This window comes from Sphaerodactylus townsendi, linkage group LG08 (genome assembly GCF_021028975.2).
Source record: "Sphaerodactylus townsendi isolate TG3544 linkage group LG08, MPM_Stown_v2.3, whole genome shotgun sequence".
NCBI lineage: Eukaryota > Metazoa > Chordata > Lepidosauria > Squamata > Sphaerodactylidae > Sphaerodactylus > Sphaerodactylus townsendi.
Genome location: NC_059432.1, coordinates 72,588,965 through 72,600,477, shown reverse-complemented (window position 1 = coordinate 72,600,477; position 11,513 = coordinate 72,588,965). Strand labels below are relative to the sequence as shown.

Below are 11,513 nucleotides of genomic sequence, written 5' to 3'. Positions count from 1 at the left end.
CATTACCCCTCATGGATTTTGCCTCCGTGTGTTTTCAAGCTCATGGTTTCTAGAAGTTGGATCCTATGAGCCTGTTGTGTTAACAGTGGAACCTTGCTCTGCTCTTGATTTCCGGCTTCCACAGAAAGAAGTCATAGCAGCCCACAGTTCTTCAGTGCTTTTTTTCCCCAGTTTTACAATATCATTAAACATTTTTTGGTACTTAAGGTTGGTTAGACAAGAAGGGTTGTGTTTCATGTAGCCCCCTCATGTAAGCAGGTACTTGCTCTCCCAGCTATGGCAAGACAGTTGGATGCATGTAGCTGTTCTTCCACTCCCCCACTACATTCCCTCCTGAATCAACTTCTGATATTTGGAAATTAAATACACTATTGGTGGTAACAGTCTTGTGGCACCTTAAAGAACAGCCAATTACTGTGACATAAGCTTTCTTTGTGTGCCCTGACCTAGCTGAGAGCCAGTGTGGTGTAGTGGTGAAAAGAAGCAAGCACTAATCTTGCACAGTGCTGGTGGCACTGACGCCAACGGAACCCAACCACCGCTTCCAATGTAGCTTAGCTCCTTCCTTTGGACTGCATATTAAATGTCCTTGAAACAGTATTTCATCAATGAGACACAGGTAGATGGTGGGCTACAGACAATAAGTGCACTTGATAAAAATATGAATGAAGGTGAAAGACTTGGTGGGGGGGGGGGGTCGAAGAAATCTGGTGGCACCTTGAAGACTAACATTCTGGCATAAGCTTTTTAAAGTCAGATCTCACTTCTCAGGAAAATAGAGCCTGACTTCTGCCACTAGAGGGTGCTGTGACACCACTCGTTTGACTACTAACCCTAAAAATCTTTTTTTAATAAAGTTTTATTTTATTCAAATCAAAAATATCACAATAAATTCAACCATAGAACATAAGAATGTGTTATCTCCTGCCACAGAAAATATAGCTGAACTTCATTTTATCTGTCATATATTACATATTCAAACATCTTATATCAGGAAAAAATACCTCTAATTTTAGTAACCAATTTAACATTCTTTTGTTGCATATTATAAAATTGCAAATCCTCATATAATGGTGTACAGTTAACACTCAATTCGGTACACATCACCAACAATGCAGTCTAGATCACCAAATTCCTTCTGTTAAAAAAGTATTTGTACTATTTACTTTATTTACAGTGTAACTCGAACTAATGTATTTCTTCCACAATGACCAATTATATTTGTCATCAGTTTGATTCCTTAACCAATGTGCCATTCTGTCAATTGTATAAAGTTGATTTACCTTGTCTATCCATTCACCCTGGGTTGGTATTTTTTCTGACTCCCATAACATACCCTGTTCCCCCCAATATAAGACATCCCCTGAAAATAAGAAGTAGTAGAGGTTTTGCTGAAGTGCAAAATATAAGGCATCCCTGAAAGTAAGACGTAGCAAAGTTTTTGTTTGAAAGCATGCCCGATGAACAGAACACAGAAAAATAAGACATTTCCTGAAAATAAGACATAGCACATCTTTGGGAGCAAAAATTAATATAAGACACTGTCTTATTTTCGGGGAAACATGGTAGCAAGTACTATCCTAGCCGCAGTTGTCAGATGAAAGAATCAGGTGTGAATGTTTCTGTACTGCCTCACTGTGGGAGAACACAGGACCTAGCAGATAAACCATGGGTTGACGTGGGAATTGTGCCCCAATAATACTCAAAATCTGGGAATGGATCATCTCCCAGTATTTATTAATTAGTTCACATTTCTTGTACTTCCAGCATAATGGTGAGCTGTTCTTATTTATTTTTGACAACACTAACTGGTGTAATATAGCTTCTATAAAATAACTTGAGATTATTCTCCCATAGTTTCATGTTTTGAGTATATCTGAATATGCTCGCCCCGTATTCAGTCCATTGCTCTATCAATATTTCTTGGTCTTGTGCCCATTTTACCATTTTTTCATTTCATTTCAGGGTTTTTCCTGTGCATTGTTGAGATAGTAGTAACAATTTCAAATAACTTAGAAATTATAAATTTTAGATAAGGTGCAGATAAAAAAATGTTTACCTGTTTGATTACTATTGCAGTATAGTCTTTGACATATTGCATTATATGCATTGTATCAATGTTTAGGAACTTAAGACAATATTTAAGATTCCGTGCAGAAGGTGGACTGATCTTGTTGGGAATGGAGAAATTCTGATACTGCTGCTCACCATAATACAGAGATGGCTATTAGTATTTGCTTAAATGCAAAATGAGGTCAAAAAAGCAGAATATGCAATAACAGGCAATAACCTTTAAATGACTATGGAATAGTTGTTAGTTTAGATAGTCATTAAGAACAGAAGAAAAGCCCTGCTGGATCAGACCAGTGGTCCCTTTAATCCAGCTTCCTGTTTCACATAGTGATCAATCAGTTACTCTGGAGGGTCCAACAACAGGGCATAGGGGTTGACCTTCCTCTGGTGTTGCTTCCTGGCACTGGCATTCAGAGTTTTACTGCTTCTGATGTGGAGGTTCCCTTTAGTCACCATGACTTGCAGCTGCTGATAGACCCTGTCTTCCATTAATCTGTCAAATGCCCTTTTAAAGCTATCTGTGCCTTGAGAGTCCCTGCCATCAGGGTTTCCAAGGCAACAGAGTCCATCCTGATTGTCTCACCTAGGCAACAGGGTAGAATTCTGTGATGCACAAGGCAAGGGTCAAATATAGCCAGCTCTTGACCTAAAAATTCCTTGGTAAGGAATGCGTATGAATCCTATAGATAAAGGTTGGTTGCTTGAAATAGTGTGGTTTGGAGGATGAACAGTGGTGATAGTAATGACAACATTAAATTTGTGTCCATGCATTTCTGAGCAGGTACAGGCTGTCACACCCCTGTAGAAGTAGGAACTGGCCAGGATGCAGGAAACCAGTGCTGTGGGTCAGGAGTGTCACTTGGTTTTTTTAGAATTTGGATCCAGCAAATCTACTTCTACATTATTCTTAAAATTGGAATCTCACATGTTTCAAATTGATGGTTTCATTCACATTCTGATCTGCAGTCATTAACTCTAGAAAAGCCCTTGTGTGCTTATTAAGCGTACAGTGGAAAGAAGGCAGCAAAATGGTGTGGAATGTGAATTAGGCAGCATGGAATTCTGAGTTGTTATTCAGATTCTGTAATGAAAGTGTGAGGGTCTGTGGATTTATAGTGTGAAACTTCAACTTCACACTGTCAAATGTAGTATGAAGTCCTGGAGTGTGCTTTTGTTATAACAAATAATAGTTGTTATGTACTGTTTCTGCTTCTAACTGATTCACGTCTGTCAAGAAATGGCATGTTAAAGTCAGTAAATTAATACTAATAACAGTCCTTAGTTTGAATTTCTGTGAAGCAACAGTGCCTTGCTTAAGTTGAAGATGGAAATGTGTGTTAAGCTACTTTTCAGTCATATGAATAAGATTAAATGGAGCATTTTGATATATGGGTGGTTTCCATTTCTAGTCAGTTTGAAAGGTTCTTTCTCAAATATATGACAGCTAGCCTGTGATGCCAATCAAGTCATACTTCCTTTGAATAAAACCAGCATATGATTCTAATTCTTATATTATTCAGCAGCAAGTCTATTAGCAAGCCTTTTTTTAGAGCAAGTATGTATATTTCAAGATGTACAAAGAGAGAAAGTGAACATTCTGAAGTATGATGAAAGTGATTTTCAACAGATTTTTGGCCCAATTGAATACATTTGTTTAAGGCAGAAAATGTATGTTTAAATCACTTGCCTGTCCTCCCACAGAATTAGGTCTGAGGAATTTTTCTGGGTGGTATGATCCAGTAGCCTATGACTGCAGAGATTCTATTTTCTACCACTGATCTGTATGATCAGGATGTTAAATGTCTGAAGCACTTGACCAAAGCTGCTTCCCCCACATCCCTTATCTTTCTTCCAGACATGTTCAAAATTCATTATCCATGTGTTCAAAACACCAGGCCCCCCAACAGCCACCTCTCACTCTTGCAAAACTTTTCTATACTTCATTAATTACTGATCATGTGGTAAAAAAAATCATTCCAATTTTCGATTGAATCAAGATAAAAAGTTTAAATCTCACTGGCTGGTTGAAAGTTAATTGCTGTCAAACATCTGTGAGGGGAAAATATCTTGATTAGGCTATTGTGAGTCAAATCTGTATGGGCACAAAGAGCCTGAATGATTAACAACATTTAGTTACGTTAAAGTGAGCTAGATCTACATGAATGCAAAAGCCTTGATGAGGTCACCTAACTCCTGAAATTGGATGTAGGGCAAATGAATTACTTGAGTGTCCATCTTGGTGAAGTTTAAAAAAAGGAGGAAGAGGATCCAGGGTTTGATTGATGAACCAACAACATCCTTGGGCTGGGCAGACTCCTCTGGGGTTTGTCAGAATACTGGACGGTGTCTCCAGTGTTGAAACGTCTTTTGTTATTGAGGGTGACATGCCATCTAGCTGAGGGAGATTGCACTTGTTCTGCTTTCCTTGCAGCAACACACTTCATTCCTGGGAATTCCAGTGTCATGACTCGACCCAGGTGCCTTTATGAGGCTCGCCAACTTGCAGAACCTCTGGCCATAAAAGAGGGTAATTAACAAAACAACCAAGTCCAAAATAAGAGGGGAACTCTACTAAGAAGCCTTGGCTGGAAGAGCCCATGGAGTCCTCACAGTGGGTTGTGATGTAGGTAAAATGGCAATGTTGTGCAAGAGGTATAATTTGTGATTTTTTTGTACAAGACATATAAGTGTTAATTTCAAGTATCTGTCAAAGTGAACTCCAGCCCACTGAGGTTTGTTCTTCAGTAAATCTGTTATTCTTTAAGGTGCTACTTCTTTTTGTTTTTTTTCTCATGGAGTGGCAAAAAACATTTTTTTCCTCTAGAAGTAAAGCCCATTGTACGAACAAATACAATGGGCTCTAGAAAACTGTTGGAAGGTTAGCAGCAAACCCCTCCTGCCTTTCCTTCCTCCTTGGCCCTGCATCATCATCTCCCTCCTCATCCTGCTCCTCTTTCCAGATGCCTGCCTCAGCATGCAAGGGTTAATAGCACCCTCCTAAGGGGACAACCCCTTCACCTTTCCTAACCCTCAGTCCTGTGCCACTAGCTCCCTCCTCCTCTTGAGTTTTAAAACTTGAGTTTTAGCATTACTCACTTCAAGGCAATCACCACACTGCTTTGAGGCAGGGCTTACACAGAACAGGTAAAAATAAAAGAGTGGAGTGTGGCTGTTACTCTCACGCGCTCACCCTTTCCCTCCACTGCTGAATAATGACAGTCACTGTACCGTCTGCTGCTGCCTGAGGTCCAGGCATCAGCCACTCCTTGTGGGTGAGTTGAGACTGCTGTTGCTTGTTGCGTGGCAATACAAGTGTTTGATAAGAGGAGCAGGGAGGAGGGAGCTAGTTTTTGCATGATCATAATTGTGCAATTAGGTTTATAAAAAAAGGAAAAAGACATTAATGGCCACGTCATTGTTGCTGCAAAGGGAAAGGGTGCCACCAACTATTGTTTCAGCTAGAATCAATTGTATGTTAGCCTTCAAGTAGTCACATTCCTTGCAGTTTTCCCTATGTGATTACTACTGATTCTGTTCATTCAGAGGTGAGTTAATGCTATGAAAAAAGCATAAAGGAGGCATATACTTTGGCTAGTTTTTCCTGTCTCTGAATGTCACAGGACCAAAATCTATGTGTAGTTGAGATGAAGGAGCACACATCAATAACAGGAAGGGAATATCTGGGGCTGCAGGTGGTGAGGGGGGGCATCCCATAGGCACAATTCTTTCATCCACAGAAATCCTCTGGTAGATTCAAGGCCTTGGCATGGTCCATGCACTGATCTGGGTGGTAATAGGTTTAGAAGGGTGTAACCCTCCAAAGGATTGCAATGAATAATCTTAGTGTTTTATTTTCCTACTTTGCATATAAAGGTCTATGACTTTTCTCAGGCTTCATCTCTTCCATTTTGTTTCAAATGTATTTAGGGTTGCCATCTCCAGCTTGGGAAGTTCCTGGAGATTGATGGAAGGGAAGGCTTGGATATGCTGAAGATTGGGGAGGGGAAAGAGTACAGTGGGCTGGTGATATTCTAGATTCTGCCTTCTTAATCTGCCATTTCTTCCAGGACAACTGATCTCTGTAATCTGGAAATCAGTTGTAATTCTTGGAGAACTCTTGATCCTACCTGGATCCTGGTGATTCTAAGGCCTGCATATCAGTGACTATTTTAAATATAACCTCAGGCATATGTTTGCCACAGATGAGTTTATGATTATTTCCTTTCTCCTTTGAAACTATTTTTCTGTGGAAGGCAGTAGGAAATTCTGCTGGAGAAGCCAGCTACATTCCCAGGATTCTTTGGGGAAAACCATTATCTTTAATCAGTTAGCTGGTATAAAATCTATGTAAGTTTGTGTTCCAACATTTTAAAATATATGATCATATTAGAAAATACTGACTATATCTTGGTTCTATTCCAGGTATTAAAAAAAATTATGTGTCTTTCTTTTTGGCTGGGATTTGTTTTCCTAGCAGGATTCCTTCAAATGGATGAAAAGTTGATCAAGTAGGTCTACTTTCTCTAATAGCTACAGTAGAAGTGGGGAACCAATTTAAATCGGATGCGTTCAGGGAGGAAGTGAGAGGTGGCATGCAAGGGAGGGGAGGGAGGGGGCCCGGCTTCTGGACATGGCCCACCCACCCTAGTGAAGGGAGAGGGAAGGGAGGGAGAGGGAGGGAGGGAGGAGTGGCATGTAAGGGAAGGGAGGGAGGAGGGGAGGGAGGGGTGGCATGCAAGGGAGGGGAGGGAAGAGGTTGTGTTGGTGGGTATACATTATTAGCAGAGTTTAGCAGATACCCATAAAGACCCAGATACTAGTGAACTGCTCAGTAAAAAGGTTTACTAGCTAAAAGGGTAGGGTAACATGGAAAAAAACAATAAATACTATACTGTACCGAGATGTACAGATTTACAATGTTTACAATTGTCTCAGCACATGGCAAGAACTGAGAGTATGAGAACAAAGAAAGAAAGTTAACTTTATAACTGCAGGTATACATGCTCACAAACATGTAAGCAATGGCTATCAAGCTGGCCAATAGCTAATCAATAGGTCAGCTCATCAGAATGTGACCTCAACATCCTGTTTATAAACACATAGTTAACACTTTCATGACTGGTTGTGACAGACAAGTGCGTTATTTGGGCATCTCCTGGGAACATTTCCATGGCCTTTTGGTTTCCCCATCTGGCAGATCAAAGTCCATTTGATCAAAGTTCCTTTTTACCATGTAGGTGTGATGCTGCTAGGTTTTACAGTAGTATTCCATCACAGGTCATATTAAAGCAGATCATATTAAAGGCTGGCCATCATATCCACGAAGAAGTGCAAAACAGAACAGAGAAAAATGTTGTGGTAGCAAGTAGTGGGAAAGGTAGTTTTTGAAAGAAGATTAAAATGAACCATCTTCCTCATGTTTGTTCTATTTTATATTGGTGCAGGCTGTGGCCTACCTTTACCCAGGACATCACACACTGTCTACCCACAACAAATGTCATGTACCTGAAGACACACAAAACTGCTAGCAGCACAGTCTTGAATATCCTCTTCAACTTCTCAGAGAAACACAATCTCACTGTGGCCCTTGCGCATGCACCTCATGTCAATCTGGGGTATCCTAGCCTCTTCAAAACAGCTTTTGTTGAGGAGTTCAAAACTATTGGCCAAAACTTCAACATCATGGGCAACCACTTGAGATTTAATTTGCCAAGGGTAAGAACACAAAAGAAATCCTTCATAATTGCTGTTGTTTAGAGCAAAGGTTCTCTAAACCGTGGGTCAGTATTCAAACATTGGTTTAGGTTCTCTTTCAAGTGGTCACAATGCCAGGAGGAAAAGGACTGACCAAAAGGTACAAATTAGGACAAAGGATCTTGCTTTATGCCAAACTACCAGCAGTTTTCTAACACAGGGTAAGCTATCAGAGGAGATTCCAGGAGCCTTAATGGGAAATTTGGGTTTGCCTCTGTATAATCTGTGAAATGATCATGAAATCCAGCCCGTGGCTCAGTAAGGCTATATATTTATAAATTCTAAACATGGAAAATAAACATGGAAAATAAAATTCAGGTTTGTTGTTAACCAAATTGTTCAATTAAACATTGTTCGGCCTGCATAAACCATTTATCCTAGTACTAATTAAGCCTTCTGTGAAAATATAACCACCTTAGCCAATAATAGTGGGTAACAGGTTTTGTTGTAATTATGTTCATTGAGGAAACATTTGCCAATAATTTGTCCATTTCTGTCCACTTCAACCAATGGATATCACTATATACAATTTCATTCTTCATTTTAGCACAAGTTTCTTATGGTATATCAACCCTTCTTCTCATGTGAGATTTTAGATTGTGTCTGGGTTTTTAGAATGGGGTTTTATTGTGTTTCCTAAAATGGAGTTTTATTGTGATTTTTTAAAATTGGGTTTAATTGTGTTTTTGTTGTCATGATTTTAATGTTGCATGTTTTATTGTAATCTGCCCTGAGACTGTGGTCTAGGGCAGCTAATACATGCAAATATAAATTAAACAATAAAAATAAATTCTTTACAAAATGTCTGACCCTATATGGAGATGACAAAACTGGACCTCTGTGGTCTGCCTTGACATGCCAAGAACATCTGGCGCACCTTTCAAGTGGTAGTAACAGCTTAGGGCAAAACAAAACACAACATTGGGAGTCAATCCTCACTGCCCAGGATAATAAGCCACCAAAAACAATTACTGTGGTAATTGTAGCCGATGTATGCCAAGACACTGGATTTAGATTGAAGCCCCCAAACCTAAACAGCATCACAGAAGTATAGTTAATAATGCTTATTAAAATAAATGTGCAAAAAGTATCCAAATAGAAGGGAAAGGAAGAAAACAATAAAATATAATTAGCTAAATTAAAATACTTAGGTAGGCTTTTTGGTCCTCTGATCCAGATGTTGCCTGACCAGACTGAAACATAGAATCCAGCTAAACTTTTGAAAGTGCAAAGTCCAAGAGCAGATATTCTGGCCATGTAAGGCACAACCCAGACAGAAGGATGACCCAAAGGACAGTAATCCACAAGGGGTTGACCAAATGGTACAAACTAGAACAAAGGATCTTGCTTTATGCCAAACTGCCAGCAGCTGATACTGGTTGCTGATTACGTGACCACTTTGAGCCAGTATGTGCTCAGAATCAAGCAGCCCCCTCCCCACTTCTTCCTTGCCCTAATGAGATAGAATGCAAGGACAAAATTCCCTGGCCTTAAAGCTCCTGGCCCCCATCTGCACCAGTGTTTGACTCCATTCCATTCCTTATCTCTCTTGAAACTGTAAGTTAAATTCCCAGAGAGAAGCCTTCCATAATTTTACTGGTTCCAAAGCCTAAACCAATATTTTGAAAAGCCAAGTAACAGCTAAGACAATGCTCACATTTGTCTGTCTTTTATTAAACAGGTAAGGAAGGTAATGCCAAAAGATACCTTCTATTTTACTATCCTGAGGGATCCAATTTTATCGCTGGAATCCTCCTACGTTTATTACAAAAACTATTCACCAGCGTTTAAAAACTCCAGCAATGTGAATGAATTTCTGTCGTCTCCATGGACATACTACGATCTGAATGTAAAGATCTATAACATCCACGCAAGGAACAACATGTGGTTTGACTTTGGCTATGACAACAATGCAGAGGATGACGATTACTATGTCCAATCCATCATACAGAACATTGAGCAGAATTTCCATCTGATACTGATTGCTAATTACTTCGATGAGTCCATGATCCTTCTGCAGAACACTTTGTGTTGGGATTTGGATGGTGTGGTTTATTTCAAGCTGAACACCAGGAGCCTAGAAAGTGTTCAGACCTTGACTCCAGAGGGCCACTCCCCACTTACCTCGTCTGAGTGCAACCCAGCAGTGACCCCTCATAGAAAAGCCTCCGTGGTTTTTGACAACGGAGACATTTGTTCCCCACTCATTTTCCATTCAGGAAATAGCGCGGGGTTCCACATCAAGAGTCAAAGAGGCAATCGAGCGTTCTGATTGGCTGGCACGCGTGTGCACCATTTACACGTGGGAGTTGCAGCCAGCCGAAGGCGGGGCTCCATTTTGATTGGCTGACCCGAAAAGTTCGGCTTTGGATAAGCCTGAACGCATTGTTTTTTAGAGATCGCCTGCACATGCTGACGTCACTACCTGTTGCAAATTGCTTGAGGCAGAAAAATGAAAGTAAATTATCAGTTTCCGGGTTCTACACCGCCCGACAACCCCGCGGCTTCAGCGGCACTTTCGCCAAGCTTTCGCAAAACAGTGGAGCTCGAGCAAAAAAAAAGCAGCAAAAAAGAGCAATGTCGCTGCGCATCGCCTTGTTGCGCAATAACGTCTCAGTTTCCGGGAAAGCACTTTCTGACAGGACACCCTCCCTAAACAACAGCAAATGGGGTTCCTTGTTTCCTGATTGGCCGGAAGCTGCCCAGCTGGCCAGAGCACAAAATCGGCAGCCGCCTGCGTAAACAGCCGAGGTTCCCCACCCCCCTGCGGCACCTGCGGGGTTTTTGAAAATGTTGCTCTTTTCAGAGGACCTAATTTGCCGCGCGACAAGGAGGTGGGAGAGCGGCAAATTAAGGGCAGCTGCGCAGTGGGCGCTGGTGATGTGGGGAACGTCCATCCTCCTCGTGTCTTTTAAAGAGGTGACCCCGTGGCTTATGGTGAGTGGGGAGTGGCCCAGAGAGTCAGGAAAAGGTGAAAGACTGGTGTGCACTTGATTGGAAACTTTACAAACATTTCAACAATACCTTTTGGATTAAGATTCATAACATGATGAGCCTACCATCCTTGTACCAGGAAGTGAAACTTCTGCAGAAGAGGCAGCAGGAACTGATGGAAACATGCCCTTTTTGAGAAAACAGCAGTTGATAAAAGCAAAATTAAAGACAAAACATTGAAACCCTATCAATCAGGGGTTGCCAATATCTTGGGCTACAATCTCAAACAAGATTTAGACAATATGACAATAAAAATCTGCCGAAGGATGATCATGCCTGAGGTCCAGTATGTGTCACACTTGTACAGACAACAGTTTCCTCATAAGACAGGAAAACCTACAGACTGATTTCCCTGTTCAGCTGATATGTTTACCAATAAGAGCCATATAACATGTTGTCATATCATAGAAAGCTGAGGACCACCTTATATATAAAGGCAAGGGCTTGCTTGCTCTTTTGCTTGGGTGATTCAACAGCACTCCAGGACCCATTCAAAAACCCTTTACTCAGACACAGAACATACTTCATTCGTGTGAGATGATAGTGGGTGTTTAGATAGATTCTCAGTGAATATATTACATGCTGGCATACACTGAGGGAACCCACCAATCAAGTTTCAAGTCTCAGTGGTGGAAGAGACCCTGGCCCTTCACTACTGCTAAACTACTGCCCCAAAAAATCAAGTTTCAACC

General features: G+C 40.8%; 1 protein-coding gene across 1 annotated transcript; it reads left to right on the top strand.

The window, feature by feature from the left end:
• Positions 1-5,717: 5,717 nt before the first annotated feature.
• Positions 5,718-11,168, top strand: GAL3ST2 (galactose-3-O-sulfotransferase 2). The gene is given in 6 exon segments (XM_048506909.1): positions 5,718-5,768; positions 6,496-6,581; positions 7,518-7,788; positions 9,509-9,954; positions 10,789-10,948; positions 10,950-11,168. Coding segments are annotated over 6 exon segments (1,233 nt in total).
• Positions 11,169-11,513: the final 345 nt, after the last annotated feature.